General features: G+C 36.8%; 4 protein-coding genes across 6 annotated transcripts; 2 read left to right on the top strand and 2 right to left on the bottom strand.

The window, feature by feature from the left end:
- The first annotated feature begins 99 nt into the window (after positions 1–99).
- Positions 100–4,209, top strand: LOC143723751 (nuclear factor 7, brain-like). The gene is made up of 6 exons (XM_077216514.1): positions 100–627; positions 1,904–1,999; positions 2,089–2,319; positions 2,408–2,430; positions 2,508–2,629; positions 2,717–4,209. The coding sequence occupies exons 1-6, from the start codon at positions 187–189 to the stop codon at positions 3,256–3,258; spliced, it is 1,455 nt and encodes a 484-aa protein (XP_077072629.1). The 5' UTR covers positions 100–186; the 3' UTR covers positions 3,259–4,209.
- Positions 4,210–5,285: 1,076 nt separating this feature from the next.
- On the bottom strand, positions 5,286–9,445 carry LOC143723763 (TLR adapter interacting with SLC15A4 on the lysosome). Its single transcript, XM_077216539.1, has 2 exons — positions 7,070–9,445; positions 5,286–6,294 (listed from the first exon to the last, which is right to left on the bottom strand). The coding sequence occupies exon 2, from the start codon at positions 6,292–6,294 to the stop codon at positions 5,464–5,466; it is 831 nt and encodes a 276-aa protein (XP_077072654.1). The 5' UTR covers positions 7,070–9,445; the 3' UTR covers positions 5,286–5,463.
- On the top strand, positions 9,351–12,819 carry c9h13orf42 (chromosome 9 C13orf42 homolog). 2 transcript variants are annotated; one of them, XM_077216541.1, is made up of 4 exons: positions 9,351–9,470; positions 9,636–10,153; positions 10,701–10,845; positions 11,110–11,489. In XM_077216541.1, the coding sequence occupies exons 2-4, from the start codon at positions 9,740–9,742 to the stop codon at positions 11,358–11,360; spliced, it is 810 nt and encodes a 269-aa protein (XP_077072656.1). In that variant the 5' UTR covers positions 9,351–9,470; positions 9,636–9,739; the 3' UTR covers positions 11,361–11,489. The 2 variants fall into 2 exon arrangements, with proteins under 2 accessions (XP_077072656.1, XP_077072655.1); XM_077216540.1 differs by having other exon boundaries at positions 9,365–10,153; positions 11,110–12,819.
- Positions 12,820–12,920: 101 nt separating this feature from the next.
- Positions 12,921–16,304, bottom strand: rnaseh2b (ribonuclease H2, subunit B). 2 transcript variants are annotated; one of them, XM_077216536.1, is made up of 11 exons: positions 15,924–16,304; positions 15,570–15,641; positions 15,327–15,434; positions 15,133–15,209; positions 14,927–15,041; positions 14,760–14,824; positions 14,072–14,174; positions 13,897–13,978; positions 13,712–13,757; positions 13,323–13,400; positions 12,921–13,084 (listed from the first exon to the last, which is right to left on the bottom strand). In XM_077216536.1, the coding sequence occupies exons 1-11, from the start codon at positions 15,985–15,987 to the stop codon at positions 12,974–12,976; spliced, it is 921 nt and encodes a 306-aa protein (XP_077072651.1). In that variant the 5' UTR covers positions 15,988–16,304; the 3' UTR covers positions 12,921–12,973. The 2 variants fall into 2 exon arrangements, with proteins under 2 accessions (XP_077072651.1, XP_077072652.1); XM_077216537.1 differs by lacking the exon at positions 13,323–13,400.
- Positions 16,305–23,857: the final 7,553 nt, after the last annotated feature.

Genomic DNA, 23,857 nt, shown 5'->3' with positions numbered 1-23,857 from the left:
TCATTTTCCATCCATATATCAATATGATATATTTGTATATTTTAGCTCAGGGACAAAAAGGACCAACAACCGCCCAATTAGACCGGAAGAAATCATGTGACCGACATGTAAAGCGACCAATCACGGTTCGCTTTTAAAAATACTGTTCGTTTTTAGGGGCGGGTAAATCTGAAATCGCTGATAATAATGGCTCAGGAGTCTCAGCGAAACGTTGTACAGGCCAAACCGAAGAAAGTAGAAAATGGCTGTTTGCTTTGTGGTAGGGACTTCTATCCAACCAAATGTAATAAGCATCGACTCTATCACGGACACAAGTCTGAAAACAAAGCGGAATATACGGTTGTGTTGGAGGAATTAGTTGGCAAACTTCAGGACACGACTCTGGCCGTCTGCGGCATATGCAGAACTCTGTTATTGAGGTACGATCGCGTGTCCAAAGACGCGGAGAGAATAAAATGGCTTATTAAAGATACGTGGAAGAAGATGAGAGAGAAGCGATGTGCGGAGTCAACTCCTTCACTGGAAGTGAAGAGACGACGAGAACTGGTGGACACAGCAGCATATGATGAGGACAACAACATTGCATCCATCCCACTACATTCCACCAACACCGCTGCAGCAGCAAAGGTAAAGTTATCTGATCTCTGGAAACACTACGACCAATGATGACTTGTATTTTAGGACAAAATACTATCTGCTTTAAATAAGACTATTTTGAAGTTACTGTGTTGTTGTTGTTTTATCTGACTCCATATAAAACCATAATGCCATATAAAAAATGCTAAGAAAGAAGACTTTCTGGAAATATTCCTACAAAACGTTGTGGTAATGTATTACGTGAAAAAAAGTTTTTCATCCGAAAGACGTTAAATCATTTTTGTATTGTTTAATGTAAATTATATTTATGTTCTAAATTGCGTATTTTTTAGATGATTCGTGTTTGCAACAAACTGAACTGGGACATATATAATTACAATAAATACCCTTAAAAAATCTGTATCAAGGAAATAAAACTTAAACTGATAATATTGCACTTTGTCAAGGGACCTTGTGATCCCAGTCGACAATTTGATCTCTCAGTGATATTACCATGAGCTCCAAGGACACTCATGGTGTGGTCACACTGTGAGGTCACTGCGAGCTAAAAGTGTAACTTCACAGCGCACTCACTGTGAGCTCAGATATATCTGATATTGGTCAGTTATATCACAAGCATAATGTAGAAGTTCATATTTTAGAAGTTCATCAAAGTATTTAAAAAAATCAGTTTCCTTATTTAATTTGTATTCTTTTCAGCCATATTTCTATTTGACGGATGCATTCAGATTCAGGTGTTGTTTTGGTTACTCCTTTTCACTTAACCTCTATTTATTTTTCCCCTTGCAAAGATTTGACACAACCTGAAACACAGAGAGCAATATGTCAATGCAATCAGTTGTAAAATCAGCTGGAGTGGTTACTGAAGCCAGGTGATTCCACATCTGAGCTGGCAAGATGGCCGGTTCACATGTATCTGGCCATGTGCTATGTTAACACTGGGCCAGGCCACAGTGCATACTATAATATAATATGTTCATATGAACAAATCCTACGGTATTATCCTACACTGTTTTTTCAGTGTTGGGAAACAGGAAGTATAATGCCCTCATTGCCCTGTTATGTATAATCCCCTGTTATGTATAAAGTATAATGCCCCCCCCCCCCCCCCCCAGTGACTGACATTTGAACTGCCTCCTCTCAACCTGCTCAACATTTTGAATTCACAATAAGCTCACATATATAAAATAATTGTAGAATATGTTTTGATCAGGTTTTTTGACCCAAATATAAGTTTAATTTATTAGATATACAGGAGCTGAAAACAGACATTTTCATATTTACCGGTTCTGTTGATTTCTTCCAGGAGAAACTCAAAACTGCATTAAAACCACTGCAGGCAAGACTGAGAATATTTCAGGAGTTTCAAAAGACTTCACTTCAAACTGCAGAACATATTAAGGTTAGTATTTAATATAGTATAAAGTTGTGAAGCACCCCATCTTTGTAAAATGTATGTTTATGTTTCATCCGGAATGTCAATGGTATCAGTTTCAGGCTCAATACACAGAGAAATGGATCAAGGATGAGTTTGTGAAACTTCACCAAAGTTTATGTAATGAAGAGGCGGCCAGGAAAAAAGCACTGAAAGAGGAAGAAGAGCAAAAGAGTCAGATGATGAGGAAGAAGATTGAGAAGATGAGCAGAGAGTTGTCATGTCTTTCTGTCACAATCACAGCTATAGAGGAGGAGATGAACGCTGAAGATGCTTTATTCTTACAAGTATGAAGCATGTTTATTTATTTACGAAAAGGCAAATATGCCCTTTTAAAAAAAGGTTAATTTATTTAATCTATTTCTGTTATTACAGAATTATGAGGCCACTATGAAAAGGTTTGTATTTTTTTCCTGTTTTTCTGTTGTTCTGAACTCAAACTTACATCATCACTGACTCCTGAATGTTTTTCCAGACTTTCCCAGTGTAGACTGCCGGATCCAGAGAACATTTCTGGAGTGCTGATCAATGTGCCAAAACACCTGAGTAACCTGAAGTTCACTGTGTTACAGAAGATGCAGAAAAGTGTTGAATACAGTGAGTACAGAACACAACAATGAATTCAGCTCCATCATAAGAGTCATTTGTCTTGATTCATGTTTGAGTGTCTTTCTCTTGCTTCAGCTCCTGTGACCTTTGACCCCAACACTGCTCACTGTAATCTCATCCTGTCTGATGATCTGACCAGTGTGACATACAGCGATGAGGAACAGACACTTCCTGATAATCCAGAGAGATTCGACATGTTTGCGTGTGTTCTTGGCTCAGAGGGCTTTGACTCAGGGTCTCACTGCTGGGATGTTGAGGTCGGAGACAGTACGGGCTGGTTCCTCGGAGTGATGAATGAATCCGCTCAGAGGAGGAATAAAATATTCTCAAGGAGTGGAATCTGGCTGGTGGGGCATTTCTGTGGTGAATATAAAGCACATGTACCACCACAATCACCAGCTCTCCTCCCAGTGAAAGAGAAACTGCAGAGGATCAGAGTTCATCTGGACTGGGACAGTGGAAAACTCTCATTCTCTGACCCTCTTACTGACACACACATATATTCTTTTACACACACATTTACTGAAAGATTATTTCCATTTTTCGGTGTTGGCTGTAATATTTCTCCTCTGCTCATCTTACCAGTAAATTTCTCAGTAAAAAAAGACTCACTTTAGATCTTAGAAGTTTTAAATTTTATTTATTTTTTATATAATTGACTGTGCTGATGATGTATGTCATATATAAATAATTATACTACGGGGCTGTTGAATGCTTGCATCTGATTGGTTTATGAACGTTCTAAGGTGTGCAATTAAGGAGACGCACGGCTAAAGTAGTTCCAGGCAGGTATTGACCGCATTACAAGTCTATATCACTTTGCCAAATGATTTTAGTTATTTGAAAGGTCTTTTCAGCCTATAACAGCAAAAGAACCAAAAACTACAACGACACTGACCAAGCAAATAAACATTTTATACAATAGGATAAAAATTACAAATGATTTCCATAGGGGTTTTTTGCCACATAATCTCGTTTTATTATGCATTTATTATTTTTTTATGGAAAAGTACATACTCCTACTCTCTCTTCCTCTCAAACGCACACACATTCAGTACGGAAACACACTCGCACAGAAATGTTGTCAGCGCTGCTCTGGCAATTTTATATATAAAATAGTTAAACAACTTAAAAGTTGCATGATATTTCTCACTAACGGTGTAATAACGACGCTATTACACCGACATTGACAAAAACCTGACAAATGTCTTGAAATACAATGTATTGAGGTGTGGTAACTGTAGTACAAGCGGAATAATTGACTCCGGGCAGTTGAATTATTAGAAAAATAATGCACACCCAATGTTTAACGGCCACTCCGCTTTTTCTAATAATTTAACAGCCCAGAGTCAATTATTCCTTACATAAAATAAATGCTCAGTAACCTCTTGATGCTAAGACTAAGGCATTTATGTATTTAATATTACTTTGACCTTTTAAATGCAAGAGTGTAAATGGTGGTATTTTGTGTAACTAGGTGCAGTTGTCCCCAAAATGCTCTGATACAATCAAGGCATGGAAATATAAATGTAAATAATTAAAAATTACAATTTGTGTAGTAGGTGGCAGAAGAGAGTTTCTCAATATATTCTATTACCCATTACATGTTTTTGTTTATCAGACAAACAGCAAGTTTCACAATGTGTTTACATTATGCTTCACAGCTTGATTATAGTCAGTGGGTTCATTGATGGGTTCATACAACTGGAGTCGTAATTTAGGATTACCGTCGTGTTCACTTTGCGTGGTTTTTGAAGCGTCAACTTTGATGGACCATACGCCTGCATTGTATGGACTTGAGATTGATTATTTTTCTAAAAATCTTTGTTTGAGTTCAGCAAAGAAAGTCATATACATCTGAGACAGGATAAGGAGTAAATGATGAGAGGATTTCTTAGGTTGAGTATTCCTTTTCACTTTTTTCATTAAACATTTAAACATTTGATCAAAATGTTGTTAAACATTTTGCCTGAGAAAGGGAAAGTCAATAATTTTTCATAGATTGTAATGATCTATTAGCAAAATATAAAAGAAAATGTAAAACAGAACAGCTTTTGATATATATTGCTTTTTTGCTTGTGTGTGTGTGCAAATTGATAAGCTATTCTTCACATTCAGGTCAGTTGAATCGGATTTGACCTCTAATTATATCCATTAGAACAATAACAGTTTTTTAACACCAGTTGACTGAAATTCCACGATTATATACATTTGTGATGACTGGATTTTTTTTGAATGATTTCATATTAATATTGCACTGACAGTGTCGTTATCTAAAACTATTTAAATAGTTTTTGCTAATTGAAATATTATATATATATATATATAATATATATATATATATATATATATATATATATATATACAGTGAATATAGCTATATAGAAATAGAAAACTAATAAAAAATAAGTTAATAACATTACAGAAACTTAAACAAAAATGGAAAATAATAGCTAATATAAAATATGAATAAGTATTATAATGGTATATAAAAAAATATTAAAATAACGCTGACTTGCAGAGAGTAATTTCTTGGTAATGAAACATTAGAGCTTTATATTCAACAGAAAAATGTCCATGCCTTTTTTAGATTTTATTCATCCAGACTTTCAATAACTGTAGACACCTTGAATAATCATCAGCATTCTAATTAAAATGTTTATTTATTTTGCACAGTTGCATTTTTCAGAATTACTATTACATTATAATTTACAGAAATCCCTGAGTAACGTGTTTCAAGCTAGAACTTGTTGCAAGTTATATGAAAGTCCATCTCCTTGGTCTTACTGATACAACGTTTCTTTTTCTGCCTCGTATCCAGCTCACTTTGTCTCAGTGGAGATCTGCAGTAGAGGGGTGCTGATCTCGCTGGACTGATAACTGCTGGTGACTTTCAGCAGACAGCTGAGCAGCATGTCTTTGGCCCGTGCCGTCTCCATGTTCTGTTCACGGCTCAGCTGGAGGGTCATTAGGTCCAGGCTGGTCTGCAGTAGCTCAGAGGCCATGACCGGCCTTGTCGCCGTGGGTCCCTCGGTCAGGTACTCCCTGTACAGCTCCAGAAGCTTCTGTTCCAGGTAGCCGTTGAGCTGTGAGTTAGAGAGGGGCCGGCTGAACTGCAGAAGAGAGGGCCGTTCACGCCCGCTTTCCTCCCTCCAGCGCCTCGAGCTCCTGTACTCATGGACAAGAGGAGGCAGGAGGGAGGGTGAGGGGACATCTCCAGACAGAAGAAAGGGCCCAGCCTGGGGGTCCTGAATGTGATTGCCCTGTACGTCCCCTGCACTGGGGCTGAGCGGCAGCACCTGGCCACCAGCGATGTGTAAATCGTTGTAATGCTGACAGATACTCTGGCAGCTGGAAGGCACTAAAAATGCCTCTGTTTCTATTATGTCTGCCTGCCTGGGGATATCCACACTTAGGGCGGGTTGCCGTCCTGCCGAAGGGGCGGTAGACGAAAGGTAAGCTTCGCCCTGCTGGGTCTTTGTCCGGGTCGTATTAGCGTGGGTCTCTAGAGGTGAGAGGACGGGGGTTTGTGCTGAGAGGGGATAAGTCAGCGGAGACGATGATGGTGCTCTGGCCGTGTCACATGTAGGAGGATTTACACACTCAGGTTCAGCTTCGAACACCAAACACCACAGCTTACCTTCACACAGCATCTACAGTACACATACACAGAAGTTATAGAGGACATCAGTTCACACTAAACCGTTTAGAAAAGGAGTCTCAAACTCAAATGATCTAGAGTTGTTTGGTGTCAGTAAATAAATAAATAAATTCAGACTTTTATTGAGCAAGGATGCATTAAATTGATCAAAAGTGCAATAAGACTTTTACATTGTTACAAAAAAACACTACTCTTAAATAAATGCTGTTCTTTTGAGCTTTCTAGTCATCGTTCATGAAAACAAAAATGTATCACTGTTTCCACAAAAATATTAAGCACCACAAAGCACAACTTTTGTCAAAATGTTTCATATTAGAATGATTTCTGAAGGATCATGTGACACTGAAGACTGGAGTAATGATGCGGAAAATTCAGCTTTGACATCAAAGAAATAAACTGCATTTTAAAACATATTAAAATAGAAAACAGTTATTATAAATTGTAATAATATTTTAAAATGTATTTACACTATCAAATAAATGCAGCTTTGGTGACCAAAAGAGATTTGTCTCTAAAACATAAATCTTACAGATCCAAAACTTTTGAACAGTAGTGCATACTTAAAAAAAGAATAACAATAAATGTAATTAAAAATACTAAATAGATGATTTTATATAAATATATTTAAGGTTAAACTATTAACACTTGAGGGGCCATATGAAATATCAAAGTCAAATGTGGCCCATGGGCCAGTAGTTTGAGACCCCAACAATTCAATTGTATTGTCCACCTCACATCACCCAGATAGAAAGTTCCTTAAAGCGTACCTTTTTTTCTACTGAAGAATCTCTGGCTTTTGAGCTGGGGTGGTTCTGTCTCCGAGTCTCTGCAGTATTTAAGCACTGCTGTATAGGGTTTTATAGTGAAAGTTGTGCTATAATTCTTCAGTTTTATGCTCCAGTAAGGGAGGAAGTGAAAGTATTGTGTAAATTTGGAACCACTGTATAGTGCATTTATTGAGCATGCCTCTTGTCATGATACAAGCTTGTCACATTCAAATTGCTGTTTGAATTTATGGAGTGTGCTATTAGCCATGGCCATGTTAAGTGTATTTCCACAGCATCTCAGATGAGCACACCCAATTCTTTTTAATGTGTTCCCCCAAGATTTCCTATTTTAGGAAGAGGGGTTCATGGGTAATTTCCCTAATGGAGAGTATACTAACTTTAAATATATAAAAGCTATAGCAGGTATATTTTTTTTTTCTGGTGAATAAAAAAACCCTGTGCTAATAAGAGATGGACCATGGTCCTGTTATGGGTATTTATTGGCACACAGTTGTAATCTGTAATGTTTTTCTCTTAAACTCTTACACTTCATGCAGCTGTTATATGTTGCAGTTTCATTAGAATAAAAACTATCTATAGTCTATTTCTTCTAACATCAATGTTTGCACCTGCAGCTATTTGGATTCTTATGTAATCTTCATTTCCTCATTGAAACCATAAATAATCCAATTCCAGTGTAATTGAAACCACTTGTTGGTGTGTCATGTGTAGATTGTACACACCTCTAGCACTAGTTATTCTGTGAAAGAAAAGGTTAGTGACAAAATGCTGCATCACCGACATTCATAATTCATGTGATCATCTGTCTATCTGTGGTAAAAAGAAAGATAAACCAACAAACAATTGAACAAGCACAAACTCAACACATTTCTATACAGTGTTTAGATTTGTATGCATTCGGCTATTTCTCACAGTATGGACTTAGCATATAAGGCACACAAAGAACTGTATTTTTACTTGTTTTTAGAGTAATGTCAGTGAATTAATCAGTACGTATTACTTTTAGACAGACAGAAATTCTGATCACAAAGTCAGTCAAATTTTCTGCCATTATAAGGTGTATAGCGACCTGAGAGTGCGACCCATTGTATGAAGTTTTTTGCCTACTGGTTTACTATTGTGCTTTAATATATTTCAAACAACCCAACCAAAAACAGCATGTAAAAAGCAAAAAAACTGGTAGCTTTACATGTCGTTTCCAGTCTAAGTGGGTGGTTCTTGATCAGAATAAGGTGCAGTCTATACACCAACTGTAATAAAGGTGTTAATTTTTACCAAAAAAAATTAACAACCCATTTAATTAAAAGGGTCAGAGAAAGTGTTAAAAATAAACAACTAAAATGATGACTATCTAATATATAACCTAGGGAAAAAATAATAAACTCTCTCTATGGTGACCACACAGCTCCTAGAATCCACCCAATACCTCACCAGAAACTTTAGCCATCCTGTCATAGTGGCTCTATAGCTCAAGTGTCTGACTCGGTTGAACATGAACACATGGATCTAAGCACTACACTGTGGTGGGGGGGGGGGGGGGGGGGGGGTGTCTACATTTAATCTACATTGTGATTAAAGTTCAATCAACTTGGATGTTTAAGCCATTTCAACTTAAATTACATTAAAATGACTTAATACAAATTAGTTGAATCTTGTATAACTAACTTATAAAAAAAGTTGTAAGTTATAAAAAAGTTACAAAAAATTGCTTTACTTATAATGATGAGTTAAAGCAATCCAAAATCACTTTGTCATAACTTGTTTTGTTTTTTAAAATATATATAATTTAATATTTTTTCAAACCTTTTTTAACAAATTTTGATAGTCAATATCAGATAAATTATCTCAGATGTATCCACGTGGTCATTTTGGAAAAATGTGATGGTATTATCTTTATCTTTTTTGCAGATTGTCAAGAAAAACGACAAGTTCTTTTGTGATAGCCTATGTTTCCATCAAACCAACCTACAATGTAAAAAATAATTTTTTGGTAAGCTAGCCTAAATACATCGACATTTATAGGCGATTTACATTATGACAACACTCCACCCGCAACGTTCTAAAAATCAAGTGAACACACATAGGCCTTCATTGTGATTAAATAATTTATGCATAAGAAAATGCATCTAATGTTATCCAACGCATCATAGGGCTAACTGTGATGGCCAGCACATGTGTGTAGCCCAATATGTCCAAGGTTGGTTCATTATTAATTTGTTAGTGTAGAGTTACAAGCGCACCGTTGTCATGGCTGTGTGTTAGAAACCTACCTTCGTTACGGCTGAGAAATGGTCATCACAGGAACAAAACAGGAGTTCAGCACCATGGACAAGATCAACCAACAAACTCTTGGATCTGAATTTCATGAAGAAGATATAAAGTAAGTTTTCGCGCGTGGTGCAAAGTGGAGAGGGATATGGAGAAACAGAACAGGCTGAATGTCATAAATAATTATATAGTAGGCTACATTACTATACATTACTAAACAAGCAAGCTAATCAGTCATTTATTTTATTAATCTTACGCTACTAACAGTATAAATCAGGGGCACAATGATGATAGAACCCTCGTGTGGTTTGAACCTGCATCCTTTCAGTCGTCAGCCCGGATATTTAACCACTAAACGACAGCACCCGGACCCCGACTGTGATGTTTAAGAAAATCAACGCAGTTTTCCGTCCGAACCATCTTGGGCCTCGCTCACGGGACAGGTTCAGGTCCAATGAGGATTACCACAGCGCGTGCACCGTGAAACTGGTCCGGAGCACGTCGATGCTCGTGGTCGGGGAGAGCAGTCGCGCGCAGCAGGACTCCACACTGAAGAGGAGCGTAAGCGCCGTGAGTGTTCATTCCAGCACGGCCCTGTACTACTACCAGAGTCGAGAGGACCAAGTATGGCTCTATTCCCAGAACCAGAACTGCTTAGAGTACTTACAGGAACTGGTCGCGCTAAGGCGTCAGTACACCAAGAGCATCAATGACCTGAACAACAGCGAGCGGAAAGAGACCGCGTCCCGCAAGAAGAACCCCGCTCCTCGGCCACCGCAAAACAGAGCTGCACAGGTGAGATGCAACATGGCAAGGTTTATACTGTATGTTGAGTAAGTTTAGGCCTTATTGAAGAAGTAGTGAACATTATTGTAGGGCAAAGTAAGGTAAGTTGTGAAATCTATAGCCTATTAAAGGGCCATAAACGTGTTCTTAGTTTTTTCATCTGCGTTAAAATATGAAGATGCATTTTTTTAAAGTTCAATCTTAGTTTGCATTATTTAGTTAAAGATATTCATAATATAACCATGAGAAGATTTAATATTCCAAAGATTTCAATACAATAGGGATTAGGAGAATGTTGCTCCCGCTTTGCAGTTCCCTAAAATTTGTGTGAATGCTATAGGTTTAATTTTGTAAGGAAAATCTTGGATCATTCAGTTTGAAAATTGTGATTGTGTGAACAGGCTTTTAATTTTAAGGAGGTACAGTAGTTTTAGTTTGATCCTTTATCAGTAGTTTTAAGAATAACAACAACCTTGAAGAAACCTAAGGAAATACTCTTTGAATTAGGAATGCAACTTATAATCATAATACACACATCATCTTTTGTATTTCAAAGACTTCACGGCCTGAACCTTCTGCTCCACCAATCCCAAATGAGGAAGACACTCTCCAGTTCTTTGATGCAGTCATTGCAAGCTGTGACCCAGAACCCAGTCGAAAACCACATGTGGACAACGGGCATGCAGATGTGGACTTCATAGGTGTGTATGGAACTTTACATAAGACTATCTTTACATTCAAATTCTAGAATACTCCAAAAAAGGCAGCATGGAAGATGGAGTTGCGGGATGTTGTACTTTATAGATCTTAATAGAAAGTATACTTTACTTTTATATTGTACTTTCTGAACCTTCAGGAAACATCAAAAAATGAAAGTTTGTTAAGCCATCTGTTGTTGTTCTTTTTTGTTTGATTTTTTTTTTCATGTCTGATTCTATCCCTCCTCCAATTTTAATGTTTTCTAGTGGCAACCAGTACCAGTGAGCATGACCTTCACTCAAACTGGGTGCTTCGGGACCCTCGTCGAATCTCCATGACGGAGTCACAGCCCAAGAATTCACACATCAGTTATGGGCAAGCAGCCCAACGGAAGGGACACATGGGAAGCACAGGCAGCAGGAGATGTCTGCAACGAAACCCTATCCACCTGCCAAAAGTGGTAGAGAGTGCCTTTCAGACTCTGCGCTTCAAGCCCAAGCTCAAGAAGAAAGACTAGCTGCTTAATCAACACTGTTATTCCACTGTTTGTGCCCAGAGGACAACTGAGTGCTCACTGTTGGGTGATCAAGAAGTAAGGCCTGGTAGAGGACGTGAGCTCTGTGACATGTCAGTGCTTACTCACTGCCCAAGCTTCATAAATAATCCACAGCAGATTAGAATCTCTTTTTCAGTTGCTCTCCATAGCAAACACTTAAGGCAATCAGCAGAGCGTAACCATTCTGCTTGACGTGGAACAATCCTACGCACCGATTCCAGACAGAGCAACTGGAATTTCCTTATCACAATTACACAGATCTGAGGATCACCAGTAGAGCCCAGGGCAGCAGCTCCACCAGGAGTGGGTTCAGACCCGCGCGCCAGATAATCAGACATATGAATGATCCAAAACACATCAAGGCCAAGGGGCCAGCTATTTACTGCCTTGTCACGATAGGTGAGAAGACTTTATTAGCCAAACCCAAAACTAAGACAATTTGACAGCTAAGACAACATTAACAGTAAAACTTTTTTACTTTAGTCTTTCTTTGTATGATATCCCTCAAACTGGTAGTAGGTGCTTTTCGTTGGTTATTTTTTTATGATTGTTAATGATGATTTGTGATTATCTGCAAGTATATCATTTACCCGGAAAAGAATGCTAAATCGTGCTTACTACATTAACTAGTTTAAGTTACGTATTTCTACTATTGAGACTGTTTTTTAGCATTAAAACCTATAAAGAGGAACTAAACACATGTGTTTGAATCCAGAGCTAAATAGGTCAGGTTTCTTTTTTTGAAAAAAGGAAGTAGGAATCGGGTATTACCCTTTAAGACTAAAACTAAACTCAAAATACCAACACCAAACCAGGTGCAATGAGTGTTTATCAATAATAGAGAATAAAGTTAAAGAAGTTAACAACATACGACTAAAGTTATCCAAAGAAGAATGTGTTATATTACATTACTTACACTACTGTTTAAATTTCAGGGGTTAGTAAGATTGTTTCTAAATAATTTAGCGCTAGATTTAGTATTGTATTTAATTTATCAAAAGTGACAATAAAGGTTACATTATTGCAATAATTTGCTATTTCAAATAAATGATGTTATTTTGAACTTTTTATTCCTAAAAAAATCCTGAAAAAACAAAAATATTTAGCAGCACAACTATTTTTTTAACTGAGAATATGAAAAAAAATATCTTTAGCAGCAAATCAACATATTATAAGGATCATGTGACACTGAAGACTAGTAATGGCTGCTACAAATTCTGATTTGCATTACAGGAATAAATTACATTTTAAAATATATTAAAATGGAAAACATTTTTAAATTGTAATACTGTTTCCACTATATTACGGTTCGTTTTATTTTTTCCGACCAAATAAGCAGTCTTGGTGAGGAGAGACTTACCAACTCTTTCCATGCCAAAGAGACTTTGACATGTTGTCAAATACATAAACAAATCTTACCGACCACAAACTCCTGAACTGTATTGTATATCATTGTCATATTGTATATCACAGCACAATGTGAGAGGCAAAAAAGAAAAAGAAAAAAGAAATAGAGCAGAATTTATTTTCTAATAACTTTATTAACAAAAATGTTTTGACACTCACGCAAACACTCAGTTCTTCTCTTGTTTGACTTTGGGACTGAAGAACACTGCCAAGCTCTTCATCCCAGTTTTGTCTACTTTGGCAAGACTCTTCTGAGCTGCAGTCATCTTCTTTGGTGGCTGAGATAACATAGACCATATTTAAAATATTACAATTATTAAAATTGTAGCACAGTAACTAAAATTGATCAGAAAACATACATTTACAACCAATAATATTGGAAGCAAGAACTGCTGAATGATTCTTTTTAGGCATAGACAGAGAGGAAAAGATAGTTTTGCAGAAGTGCGGCATTCATTTTCTTTCAATGTTTGCATCATTAATCCCATCACCACATTGTTTGTTATTCTAACTCACTTTTCGTGCAAAATCGCCACTGTTGAACTTGGTGTAGTCTTCTCCGGCCTCTACTGGTTTATCTGACAGTTTCCGTTTCTATCAAATGCAAGACAGCAGTCAGAAAAAAAAGGCCACCAAAAGATCTTTTTGAACCGAAGTGAACTGAAACACCCATTCCACTAACTGCATTCAGAAACAAGCATTTATGATGCTTCTTGAAGCATTGACAAAAGCTGACTGAGTTTGAGAAGAAATAGAATTCAGAAAACAAATCACAACACAATTACAAGCAGATATGGGTAACATTGCATAAAATCAAGTAAAGCTTGACCAGACATAATTTAAATATTAAAATTCAAGCATGGCGGTAACATGAAAATATTTTGTATTTCAAGCAGTAAGATTACCTTAAAAGGTGGCTCTGTCTCTTTAGGGCTGGAGATCTCTGGCAACCTTGTAACATGAGAGACTAAATGTGACTGGATGACAAGGTAAAAATGTGAATGACAGTCTGGCAATGTTTGTTTGTGAGGACAAGTTTGTAAGGTTATGTGAACGATGAGTGCATGAAAACACATGTATGTGTACATACTGCAAATACTTGAGGAGATCTTTGCTCAGATCTTCACTAATGTACTCTGATATGAGACCATGTGCGTAACGGAGGTAGTCCTCTAAAAAGAATAACAAACACCATTTCATTAGCAACAGATTGCATACAAGCATGATCCTATTTACCACTATTTATTCATCCTTTTTTTTTTTACCTTCAGTAGCATCTTCCTGTTTGACTCTGACAAATGTGCTGGACTTCACTCCTCCACCCACAGATAAGTTGCTCTTTTTGAGTGTGCCTACTGTCTGCTGAACCTGAAAGAATTTTTCAAAATTCCTTTCAAATAGGGTTAAGGTAAGAATGAAAATTCTTATTATTGAAATTAGGGCTGTCAGAAATTAATATTTTGGCAATAGAGTAATCAGTCGATTATTTTGACGAGTAATCAGATATTTTTGTGGTAATAAAAATAGACCTAAGCAAAGACCTAAAATACATATATACAAATACATATTCTCAGATGAACGTTATAAGCAACCCAAACTCACAGCGCATATAGTATATATTTAACCCACAAGGCATATCATTTATATATATATATATATATATATATTTTTTTTATATATATTAAAATATATTTATTCAACTGAATCGTAGTCTTTGTTAATTCAAAACTGGCACTATGCTATAGTATGGTTTTTACATCGGTTAGCCTTAGAAAACGGTCTAATAATGCGGATAACAGATTCTCTTCTGTAAAATGCGCCACTTCCGGTATTTTGCCAGATACTCGAAACAGATAAATTTTTTAAAATCGAGTACTCGAATTTAATCGAGGAATCGTGACAGCCCTAATCGAAATGGGGTTTTATATCATAAAAGTTCAAAATTGCTTGAACCTTTTTCTTAAGCCACTCCAAGGTCTTCTCATGGTTATATCTGTGAAACTTCTGGCCACCACACTCTGAAAAACAGGATTCAATTTATATATGTGGGACACAATTTGGACATCATACTGCATCTGTACATGATCTGGCACTATATACATGCCTACAGACTCGCACACCTTTCTCATCAGCCACATGATGAAGAGAGTCTATTCCCTGTTTGCATTGCAGAAGTCTTGTGCATCCAGGGTAATCCTCATCCATCACCATCTGCTTCACCGGTTGGAACTTTCCCTATGAGAATAGTGCTAGCATTACTCGTGAAGCTCATGTGAAAAACAAACTGACTTTTACAATCATATTTGCATTTCAACTAATTGTTTACCTCGTTGGCGATACTGCTAATGTATGGCAAAAGCAGATATAAAGGATCAATGGAAGTCACATACAGCAGTCTACCATCTGAGGACACAGGAATAGAAGAGCTGTTAGTTCACTTAAATGGCATCAACAATTTACTAGACAACTAGTACAATCACATGTTGAATGAATAGTTCACTTTCTGTAAGGTGAGCTTACCTCTTTGCACTGTCTGTCCAATAAACCAAGATCGAAAGTCTTCAGAAAAGGCTTTAACTTCATAAACACTGATATCACCACAGCTAAATAGGTACAGCGAAGAACTTCCTGCACTCACAATGATAGATCTGTCAGTCAGTTTCAGTTTATTTAGCTGATAGACAGGATGACTAAATAAAGTTATATATCCACTAAACTCTCAGTTGCAGTTGATTAAATTGTTATTGTAACACTAAAAGCCACCTGTAGCAGGATTCTTTAATTTGATGAAGGATGGATCACTGTCTTCGGATCTGCCTGTGTCCAGTGTGGAATCTGAAAGTGAATGAAGGGTCAGCACATGCCATAAAACTCAACTAAATAGGGATTTATCAACTGCATAACCGAACTGCAAGTAGATTTAGGTGGGCTAAAAAAGAAACTTACACTCACGCCAACGTTTACATTAATAATGCACATTTAAACAATTTTTTTCCACAATAAAGCCACAGTAAATAAAAAGATGTGCACTGAAAACTGTGTATACAACTTTTCTCCAAGTAACGTTAAAAGTGTGTAACGTTAGCATGGAACACAGAGTAAATTTAGTAAATGTACCTGGAGCAATGACAACCCAGCTGTCGTTGTCGGTGTGCGCAGTGCGTTTCTTTTTAGTGGTCATTTCAAGGATTGAGTTAAAACGTTAATCTGTAACAACCGGTTTTCTGATGTGTATAATAAAGTAAACGCGCAAGACCGATGAGTAGATGCTCTGCCTCTAGAAAAATGGCGGCAAATATTTGTGTACAGTTCAAATAGGTGTGTGAAGCATACAATATTTATGTTTCATAAATATAACATAATAGCCTGGCTTTGAAACATAATAGATTTCTTAAAAGTAAGTAAAACATTAATACTATTCAAAATGTCTAACAAATGTGAATACAGAACAACACCTCATTTGAAATTGCGTATACACAGCTACCCCTCTCTCAAAATGGTTCAGTCTTCCAGAATTTCTTAAAGACATAGTAGCACATTTTTAAGCATTATTAAAAATACAGTTGTAAGATATTTCTCGATATTCTTCACATATTTTCTATATATAATTTGTAATATGCTATTTATTTAAAAGTTATCTGCCTGTCGCATAACTACTGATTTACAATCTATGTAGCCTTAAAATGACTAAATTATATAAATGCATAATTTTACCCTTTGTACTGGAACAAAACAGAAGACAAAAATAGTTTATGTATAAAGAACATAAATGTATCTGTTTAACTTTGAGTACAGCCTTCTGATTTTTCTGTGTAAACTATTCGGCTACAATTTAAAATGTCTTATCAATGTTGAGAAAACTTCAACTAAATTAATTAATAAAAAAATTAGTGACAGTATAATGTCATGATTTTGAAAAAATCAAATAAAAAAATAACAAAAAGTGAAAACATTTTGTTTCTACATTATTTAAAGGCAGGTTAGGAGGTGTGACATGTTAACCCGTGTGGAAAATCCTTTAGCCTAATAGCCTACGACCTTTTGTATTCCCAGTCAAAAATGTCCGGCCTTTTAAAAATTGCTCGTAAATCGCTCGTTAAGCAATATTCTCATGTTGTACAAAATGTCAAAGTCACACTTGTGGTGTTTCCAGGCAAAAATGACTAGCCTACAAAAAAGAGCTTATTTTTAACAACTTGTTTCTTTCAATTAGGACATTTTTTGTATTCTTTTTTTTTTTTTACTGATTTGTATAGGCCTCATTGATCTGAGGACAAAGTTAATCTCTGTTAAAAAGAAAGCCTTACTCAAAATAGTTTTCTGTGTACATGAACGTGTGTGTTTGTGCGTGGTAGTGTGAGTACATGTGTGTGGATACATGCACAGGTCCGAGGCCTTTATCTTTGCACGCACACATATACATATGTGAACATGAACAGGATGAACATGCTCCTTAACACTAAATGATTCTCATATTTTCAGTCTCTCCCAATGGATGGTCATTTTTGACCAATATAAGCTCAGATCAATGAGGCCTACAAACAATCAGTTTAAAAAAAAAAATACAAAACCTGTCCTAACTGAAAGACAACAAGTTGACAAAAAAGAGGGGGTCACAAAAAAGAACAAAATTTCTCATCAAAAGAAAATTGGGGAAGCAGTGATACGCTGGGTGAGTAGCTAAAGCCAGTGGCCTAAGTTTTAGTACAATGCGATAATGTTAACAAGCAAGAAAATCACTGCCGGATCAAAATGACCTGAAAACATGAGGGTTAATCCATGTTTTAAAAATTGATGACCAAAAGACAACACATTTAATATAATCAACAAATTTCAGCACAAAAGATCAAAACTCAAACAAAACAGGCCTACCAACCTCTATGCAAAATTTATGGTTCTATAAGTCACCTCAAGATGGCGCCAGTATCTTGAAAATGCATAATGTAACTCCCTCAGGCAGAATTCACCTATAGCACTGCTGATTATCTGCTGGAAAGTTCTAGACATTGTTTCAAGAAATCATAATGACTTTATTCCCATGTCTTCTCAATCACATTGAACAACGCTTTACTGGCTACATATTTCAATAAAATATCAAAGAATTCAAACATAGCCTACAATATTTTAGACACAGGAATGGTAAAAGTAAAATTATTTACAATAAATAGACCAAATGCTAAAAAATAGAAGAGAGATATAGTTTACATAATGTCAATAAATAAGTGTGAGTGTGTTACAGTATGTGTTTGAAAACTTACCATGAGACTGAATATGCAGATTCTCCTCTCTTTTCTTTTTCCCCCCATTTGGTTTTCAGAATCTTATAACAACAAGGCTATTCGTAGAGTCTGTTGGCTACTTCGGAATGTGACTCAGCTTACCATTCTTTTTTTTTTATCTCACTTTATATTGTGAGAGCAAAGGAAATGTGTCTTTTTACACTTTTGTCACTCATTAAAATAACAAACCAAGACATGCATTGACACAATCTATGGGTGTGCATTCATGTGTTGCTGGTTGAGAATCAGGGACCCCCTGTTCTGCCATAAGTCTGTGGTATTCAGGTCAGCAAGGTCTGCTGAGCAAGGACATGGAGGGGGAGCAGGGACTCCAGGACGTCACAGCTGTACAAGAAATTAACCATCGAAGAAGAAAAGAGAAGTTTATTTTATATAGCAAAGTAAGTTGTCATAGGCCTATATGTTATGCTCCGATCATTTTTAATAAAAAGGCCCATCACAGTTTAGTTTTGAAAAAATATATAACAATTTGAATGCCATATGAATTCTTAATATTCTAAAATATTATGCTGGTTAACATGTCTTTAACAACAATAATCTGTCTAAGATACTCTAATAGTGAAGGTATTGTTCCCTCTCATCCATTCACTGCTCATTTATCTTTCTTCCACAGACACCATTAGCCTATATTGAGAAACTTAATTTGTGTTGTAAGAGGCAGACAACGAAATCTGGTTGGAAAAAACTTAAAGGCATGCACACTGTGACATTTCCAGCTCAGACTCGCTCTCCACATCTGACTTGTTGCTCTGTTTCATAATCTGGTTGATGGAGGCGCAGATCAGAATAACGATTCTTATTTTGCATCTAAGCCTTACCTCCTCCCACACACATGCAAAATTATCTTGCACATTAACATAGTTGGAAAGAAAATAGTGGCATTTTACAGGGGACGTGTTTTTAGTTTTATTCTTGCATGAACACACACTCAGGAGGGAAATTCACATATGCACCAGCACATCAGTTTAAACTGGGTTGAGCCGTGCAATCTCATCGCTCATCATCAACTAAAATTGAAGCGCTAACTTATCTTTTATAATGTGTGGATTATGTAAACTACCTGAGGTCTATCTGAATTTATAGATATTTTAGTACGATGGGCAACCTTATAAAGATGCGTTGCATAAAATGACCACCAATCGTCGTTCATTTTCATTTTGAACTCGATGAAAATATCGTGTTTTGACATTAGGAGGTTTGATGAGTCAAAAAGAGCCCAATCTATCAGATAAAATATAATTTTCCACAAATAGGTCGTAAGAATATGTTTTTTCGCGATTATAATACGAACTAGTGTTTTTAGTTTCAGTGTAGGCTAAAATTTAATCGTGAAGGTATGATATAGCCTATCAAGCTTGATGAAAAAGTCTGAGGCGTCCGTGATAATAAAATCAAATTAATTTTGTCAATGTCATCTTAACCTTATAACAATGCTGTAAATGTAACAAAGCTATATAAACTGTGTGCCATTTTACAAATTGTATAGCCTATTTAAATCACATAATCAGCGTTTTTACATAAGCAACTTTACGATATGGATGTGGTGATGGATTTATTGTCATACATGAAAATTGTTTGTGAAAAAATTACATTTTCACACTTTTAAACTATAGTAGTAACTGAAAGGATACGAACAAATTCGTTAGTCATTAGTACATCCACCCTGTTGGGTTAATAGGCTAAATTAATTAGTCGAATTAATTAATTCGTTGTTCTACATTTTCATTTGTGTTGTTGAAAACCGAGAATAATGATTTTCTTTAGCAGAGAGACTAGTTTATTGCTTTAAACTTTTCTTCGCAATTTTTCACGTTTACTTCCATTACTTTATGTCTCGAGTCGTCGTGAAATAGGCTGCACCAGATTGACTGTGTTTGGAATTGGTCAAGATGCTTTGATTCATCACTAAAAGAAACGATAATAATAACGAAATCAGGCAATATCTGACTGTTTTCACTGATGAACGGCATATAAAATCAATTAGCCTGATTTGTTTAGGTGATTGTTATTTTATTGAACATGCTATTTTGATGGATACCTGTTTATATATTTTACTAAATCCTAAAATCACTTTACAGCCACGTGATTGTCGTCCGCCTGTATGGCTATTTGCTCGTTGAGAGTGAGAGCAAGGTTGGAAAATGCTGAAAACCTCACCTCAGCTGTGTCAACAGGCCGTGTGTTTTTCCTTGTTATAAATAGCACCACTTTCAAATTAACTTCCTATAACGCCACGTGCCATCCAAAATAAAACTCTTCAAATAAAATATTCACATTGTAAGCAAAATTTTGCATGAATTAGTTGTACGAATCCCCTGTTAGTTTACAGCAGCTGGATTACTTTTAAGTCAATGTCTTTGTATGGCCTAACCATAAAGTTGTTTTAATAAGTGCATTTTGACACGAAACAAAAAATACTTAAAGGTGAAAAGTGCTTATTTGCCTCAGAAAAAAAAACTGTAATCCTTATAATGAACTATGTTATATAGGTTTAAAAATGAAATTGTTTAGAAAACATGTGCTTAAGCAGTTTTGTTTACTGTTGAACGTTCGTGCCACGCATCCAAACCAAAGTGGGGCTCAGTAGATGATATTTGACAGGCTTTAGATGCTCTGATGCAGTTGAACGCACAGCCAATAGCAGAAGGCAGCTGTTTCAAATCACAGTAAGTTCTCTCTTTTATACTTTGTTTCCCCATAAAACACAAATATATGCTCAAATTATCTAATGGTATACTGTAAAGAAAGAAAGGTGGGGGGGAAATATTCAGAGCCACCTTACACTTTGAAATTAAACAATGCATTATTGTCTTTATTGGGCTGAAATAAAATGATTTTTGTTGGGTGTTGTTTTTGTTATCGTAGGCTATCAGTTCGAAGAAATCTCAAATTTCGTGATGGAAGTTTCTTACCTCTATCATAAATTCAATCAAATATCACATTGGAAGGAGACTTAGCAATAATAGTCATCTGTGAACGTGCACTTGAACGGATCATAGTAAGACACTTGGCATCTCAGCAGCTGAAGGTAAAGCAACGTTCCCGCGTCATGCTGTGGAACACCGGTCTCATCATGTCGTTGGGATCAGGATAGTTTGCAGTTATGACACCCAACTCGGTCGCCGCTGCAGCCAGCACGTGACCTAATCTGATCCGGTGTGGGTCGTAGGGTTTGAGTCTTGAGTATCTAAGGTCGAGCGCTGGCGCTTGGTCTTTCGCTGGTGTTTGGTCTTTTTTTCTTCCTCTCGCGCAGCGCTACCGCTCCGCCTCCTCAACGCGCAACTTTGACGCTGTGCATAAATACTGGAACAAAAGAACTTCCTCGATACCTTGTGAAACGGTAGTAGTAGCCTAAATAAGCTGAAATTGTTGTGCGAACTGAAATTAACCCGTTAACGTGCTTGAGTAGGCGATTTATTAACTCCCACTAAGTGATGTCTTCATACACATCCTCAATTTCCCCCCAGAGCTTTGGGTAAGTCCTTTTCAGATCGACTTTGATGTAGATTCTGATCAGTCTCGTCGCATAGGGAATTGGCGTAACTTTTGATAGATTTTTGAGCATTTTGTGAAATAGAATTTCAGTGGCATAGTGGAAACTGAAATGTGTTTTTGTTGAAACAATGACACAAACTGTTTATGCGCAGGAGTGGCAACATTCGACAACAAGCTACGTCGAACTACAGTCGAAAAGTTTTTGACTCAACCGGGTTGTTGCTTTACATCATGATGTGGATGTTCTAAAAAGTTGTTCAATTCTAGCGTTCCGTGAATTAAGAACGTTAGCCTACTGCAAATTGAACAACGTTAGATTCAGTCTCAAAAACGCGCTGCTTGTCAAAACTTCAGCAACATTTTTGTATACGCACAAGTTACCGGCTGTCTTCGAAGATATCGTGTCATTTTAAAGTGTCTAAGGGTTTGACTGAGAACCGTATTAAACTACTCCGTTTTTATTTGTTTTGTTCATTAACGATTAGCCGACACGAGGTCCATAACGTTTACAACGTCTTTTCGTAAGTAGTCTATTGTCGTGTTGATCTTCTCATGTAGAACAAAGAAGCGCGTAGCAAAGGCTCGGGACCCGAGAGCCCGTGGAAAGTAAGCACCCTGTTTACAATAATAACACTAGCTTCATGACGTTTCAATATTGACAGAGCGCTGCACCAATAGCGTGGCACGGTTGCTTCGGCAACACGCTATATTTGGAAAGAGTTACATCATCGGAGGACTGCCTTTGAGGGGCGGGACATCCGCAAGGATTGACGCGCTTGTCTGGACTTGCCTGCAGTGCGCTTTGTTATTAGTTTCACCGCTGATAAAATATATACAGTCGCCTATATAAAAACCTTCACGAATCAAAACACGAAGCATATTCTTTCAAGATTTTAAAAGCATAGGAACAATAGACTTCTTTTTTGTTTTTCTTCTTTTTTTTCTTACAATGAAGGGTTAATGAATGATCTGTTGTGGTTAATAAATGTAAAGTTGGTTACTTTGAAAGTTGTGCGGAAGGATAAAAGTTAGGCTATATGATTTTATTAAATAGCCTAAAGTAGGGTACTAAGTAATTCCATTAATAAGTCTGGTGGATAAATGAAAATAAAGGAGAAGATGAAACTTTGGTGTGAACATGAATGTTGGGGGGTGGTGTTGATGTTCAGATAATTAGTCACCTATTGTGATGGTGGGAGGAAAATAGCTTATGACATGCTTCAACTTTTACACAGAGGTTTTGTAGCAGTTCAAAGTGATGGGGTGGAAATAACACGAATGGTCTAAAGTTGTGTGTGCAAAAAAAAGTAAGAAAATTAAAACAAGGGATTTGTTATATGGCATGGGTAAATAGGAAATAGACCATAACAATAATAATGGCCATTCAAGTCCAAGGTGTAGGCTATCATTAAATTCAATATGACATGCAAAGAGCATAAAATTGTCCAAAAATCTTTTTACTTTAAAAAGAGGACCATAAGGTTTCACATATAGGCTTAGCACAGATCAGAGTTGTAGTGTTCGGCCTAGTCATCCATGGCGGATAAGTATAGAACAGTTTGTTATTTTCTTTTACTGCTGACACACTTCCTTTCTTTTACAGTGTATCTTTAAATAAAATGAGGAGTCACTTCCTTTCCCCAATGTCTACATCCATTTATAACACCTTACACTTTCTCACATATGTAGGAACACTCACTGGCAGATAGCCTATGTCATGCTTGTTTAAGTCAGCAGTGGCATGTGAGTTTATGTGGGTGTGTCTAAAAATAAGAAATATGCATGAGGCAATGATGCCACCCAATATAGCTAAAAAGGTGGGCAGATTATGGCTGTGGAATTAAGCCATCATGTTTTCTTTGACATAGCTTATAGAAAAACTACTATAGCCTAGATAGCTTTTGTGGTGTACAGTTACAGTTAATGCCTCCAAAATAAGGCTGAAGTTTAGAAAGCAATAGTCACATAGCCACCAGATATTCCTAAATGAATCATCGGGGTTTGCTGGTCAAATAATCACAAAGCGGTGCCAAATTTTAAGTCATTATCCGAATGATGCAGTCAGCAGTCATCAGAAAGGGGCGGATTTGACAGATGGAGCGCAGTTTCTTTCTTCTCCCAATCAACCTTCACGCTGCTGGTGGTGTGAGTGACGCAGCTCGCAGTTGCTCTCGCTGCTGCTGCTGTCTGCTGTAGAAAAGCAGCACAGGATCTGTTGTCAAGCTACGTGCAGTCAGTGTTGTGGTCGTTTGCTTC

Source organism: Siphateles boraxobius, unplaced genomic scaffold (genome assembly GCF_051911475.1).
Source record: "Siphateles boraxobius isolate OS27281-9 unplaced genomic scaffold, OSU_SipBor_1 7, whole genome shotgun sequence".
Lineage (NCBI taxonomy): Eukaryota > Metazoa > Chordata > Actinopteri > Cypriniformes > Leuciscidae > Siphateles > Siphateles boraxobius.
Note: the sequence above shows the minus strand (reverse complement) of the source record. Positions and strands in the feature narration are given on the sequence as shown.

Bases quoted from the DNA above. Each gene is read 5' to 3' on its own strand.
- LOC143723751 (XM_077216514.1), top strand. From the start codon at position 187: ATGGCTCAGGAGTCTCAGCGAAACGTTGTACAGGCCAAACCGAAGAAA. The intron at 2,320-2,407 runs GTATGAAGCATG...CTGTTATTACAG, and splicing joins AAGATGCTTTATTCTTACAA to AATTATGAGGCCACTATGAA. The intron at 2,431-2,507 runs GTTTGTATTTTT...ATGTTTTTCCAG, and splicing joins TATGAGGCCACTATGAAAAG to ACTTTCCCAGTGTAGACTGC.
- rnaseh2b (XM_077216536.1), bottom strand. From the start codon at position 15,987: ATGACCACTAAAAAGAAACGCACTGCGCACACCGACAACGACAGCTGG. The intron at 15,042-15,132 runs GTAAACAATTAG...CTATTCTCATAG, and splicing joins TTAGCAGTATCGCCAACGAG to GGAAAGTTCCAACCGGTGAA. The intron at 14,175-14,759 runs GTTCAAGCAATT...AAATTCTTTCAG, and splicing joins TGGAGTGGCTTAAGAAAAAG to GTTCAGCAGACAGTAGGCAC.
- LOC143723763 (XM_077216539.1), bottom strand. From the start codon at position 6,294: ATGCTGTGTGAAGGTAAGCTGTGGTGTTTGGTGTTCGAAGCTGAACCT.
- c9h13orf42 (XM_077216540.1), top strand. From the start codon at position 9,740: ATGTTTAAGAAAATCAACGCAGTTTTCCGTCCGAACCATCTTGGGCCT. The intron at 10,154-10,700 runs GTGAGATGCAAC...TGTATTTCAAAG, and splicing joins CGCAAAACAGAGCTGCACAG to ACTTCACGGCCTGAACCTTC. The intron at 10,846-11,109 runs GTGTGTATGGAA...AATGTTTTCTAG, and splicing joins TGCAGATGTGGACTTCATAG to TGGCAACCAGTACCAGTGAG.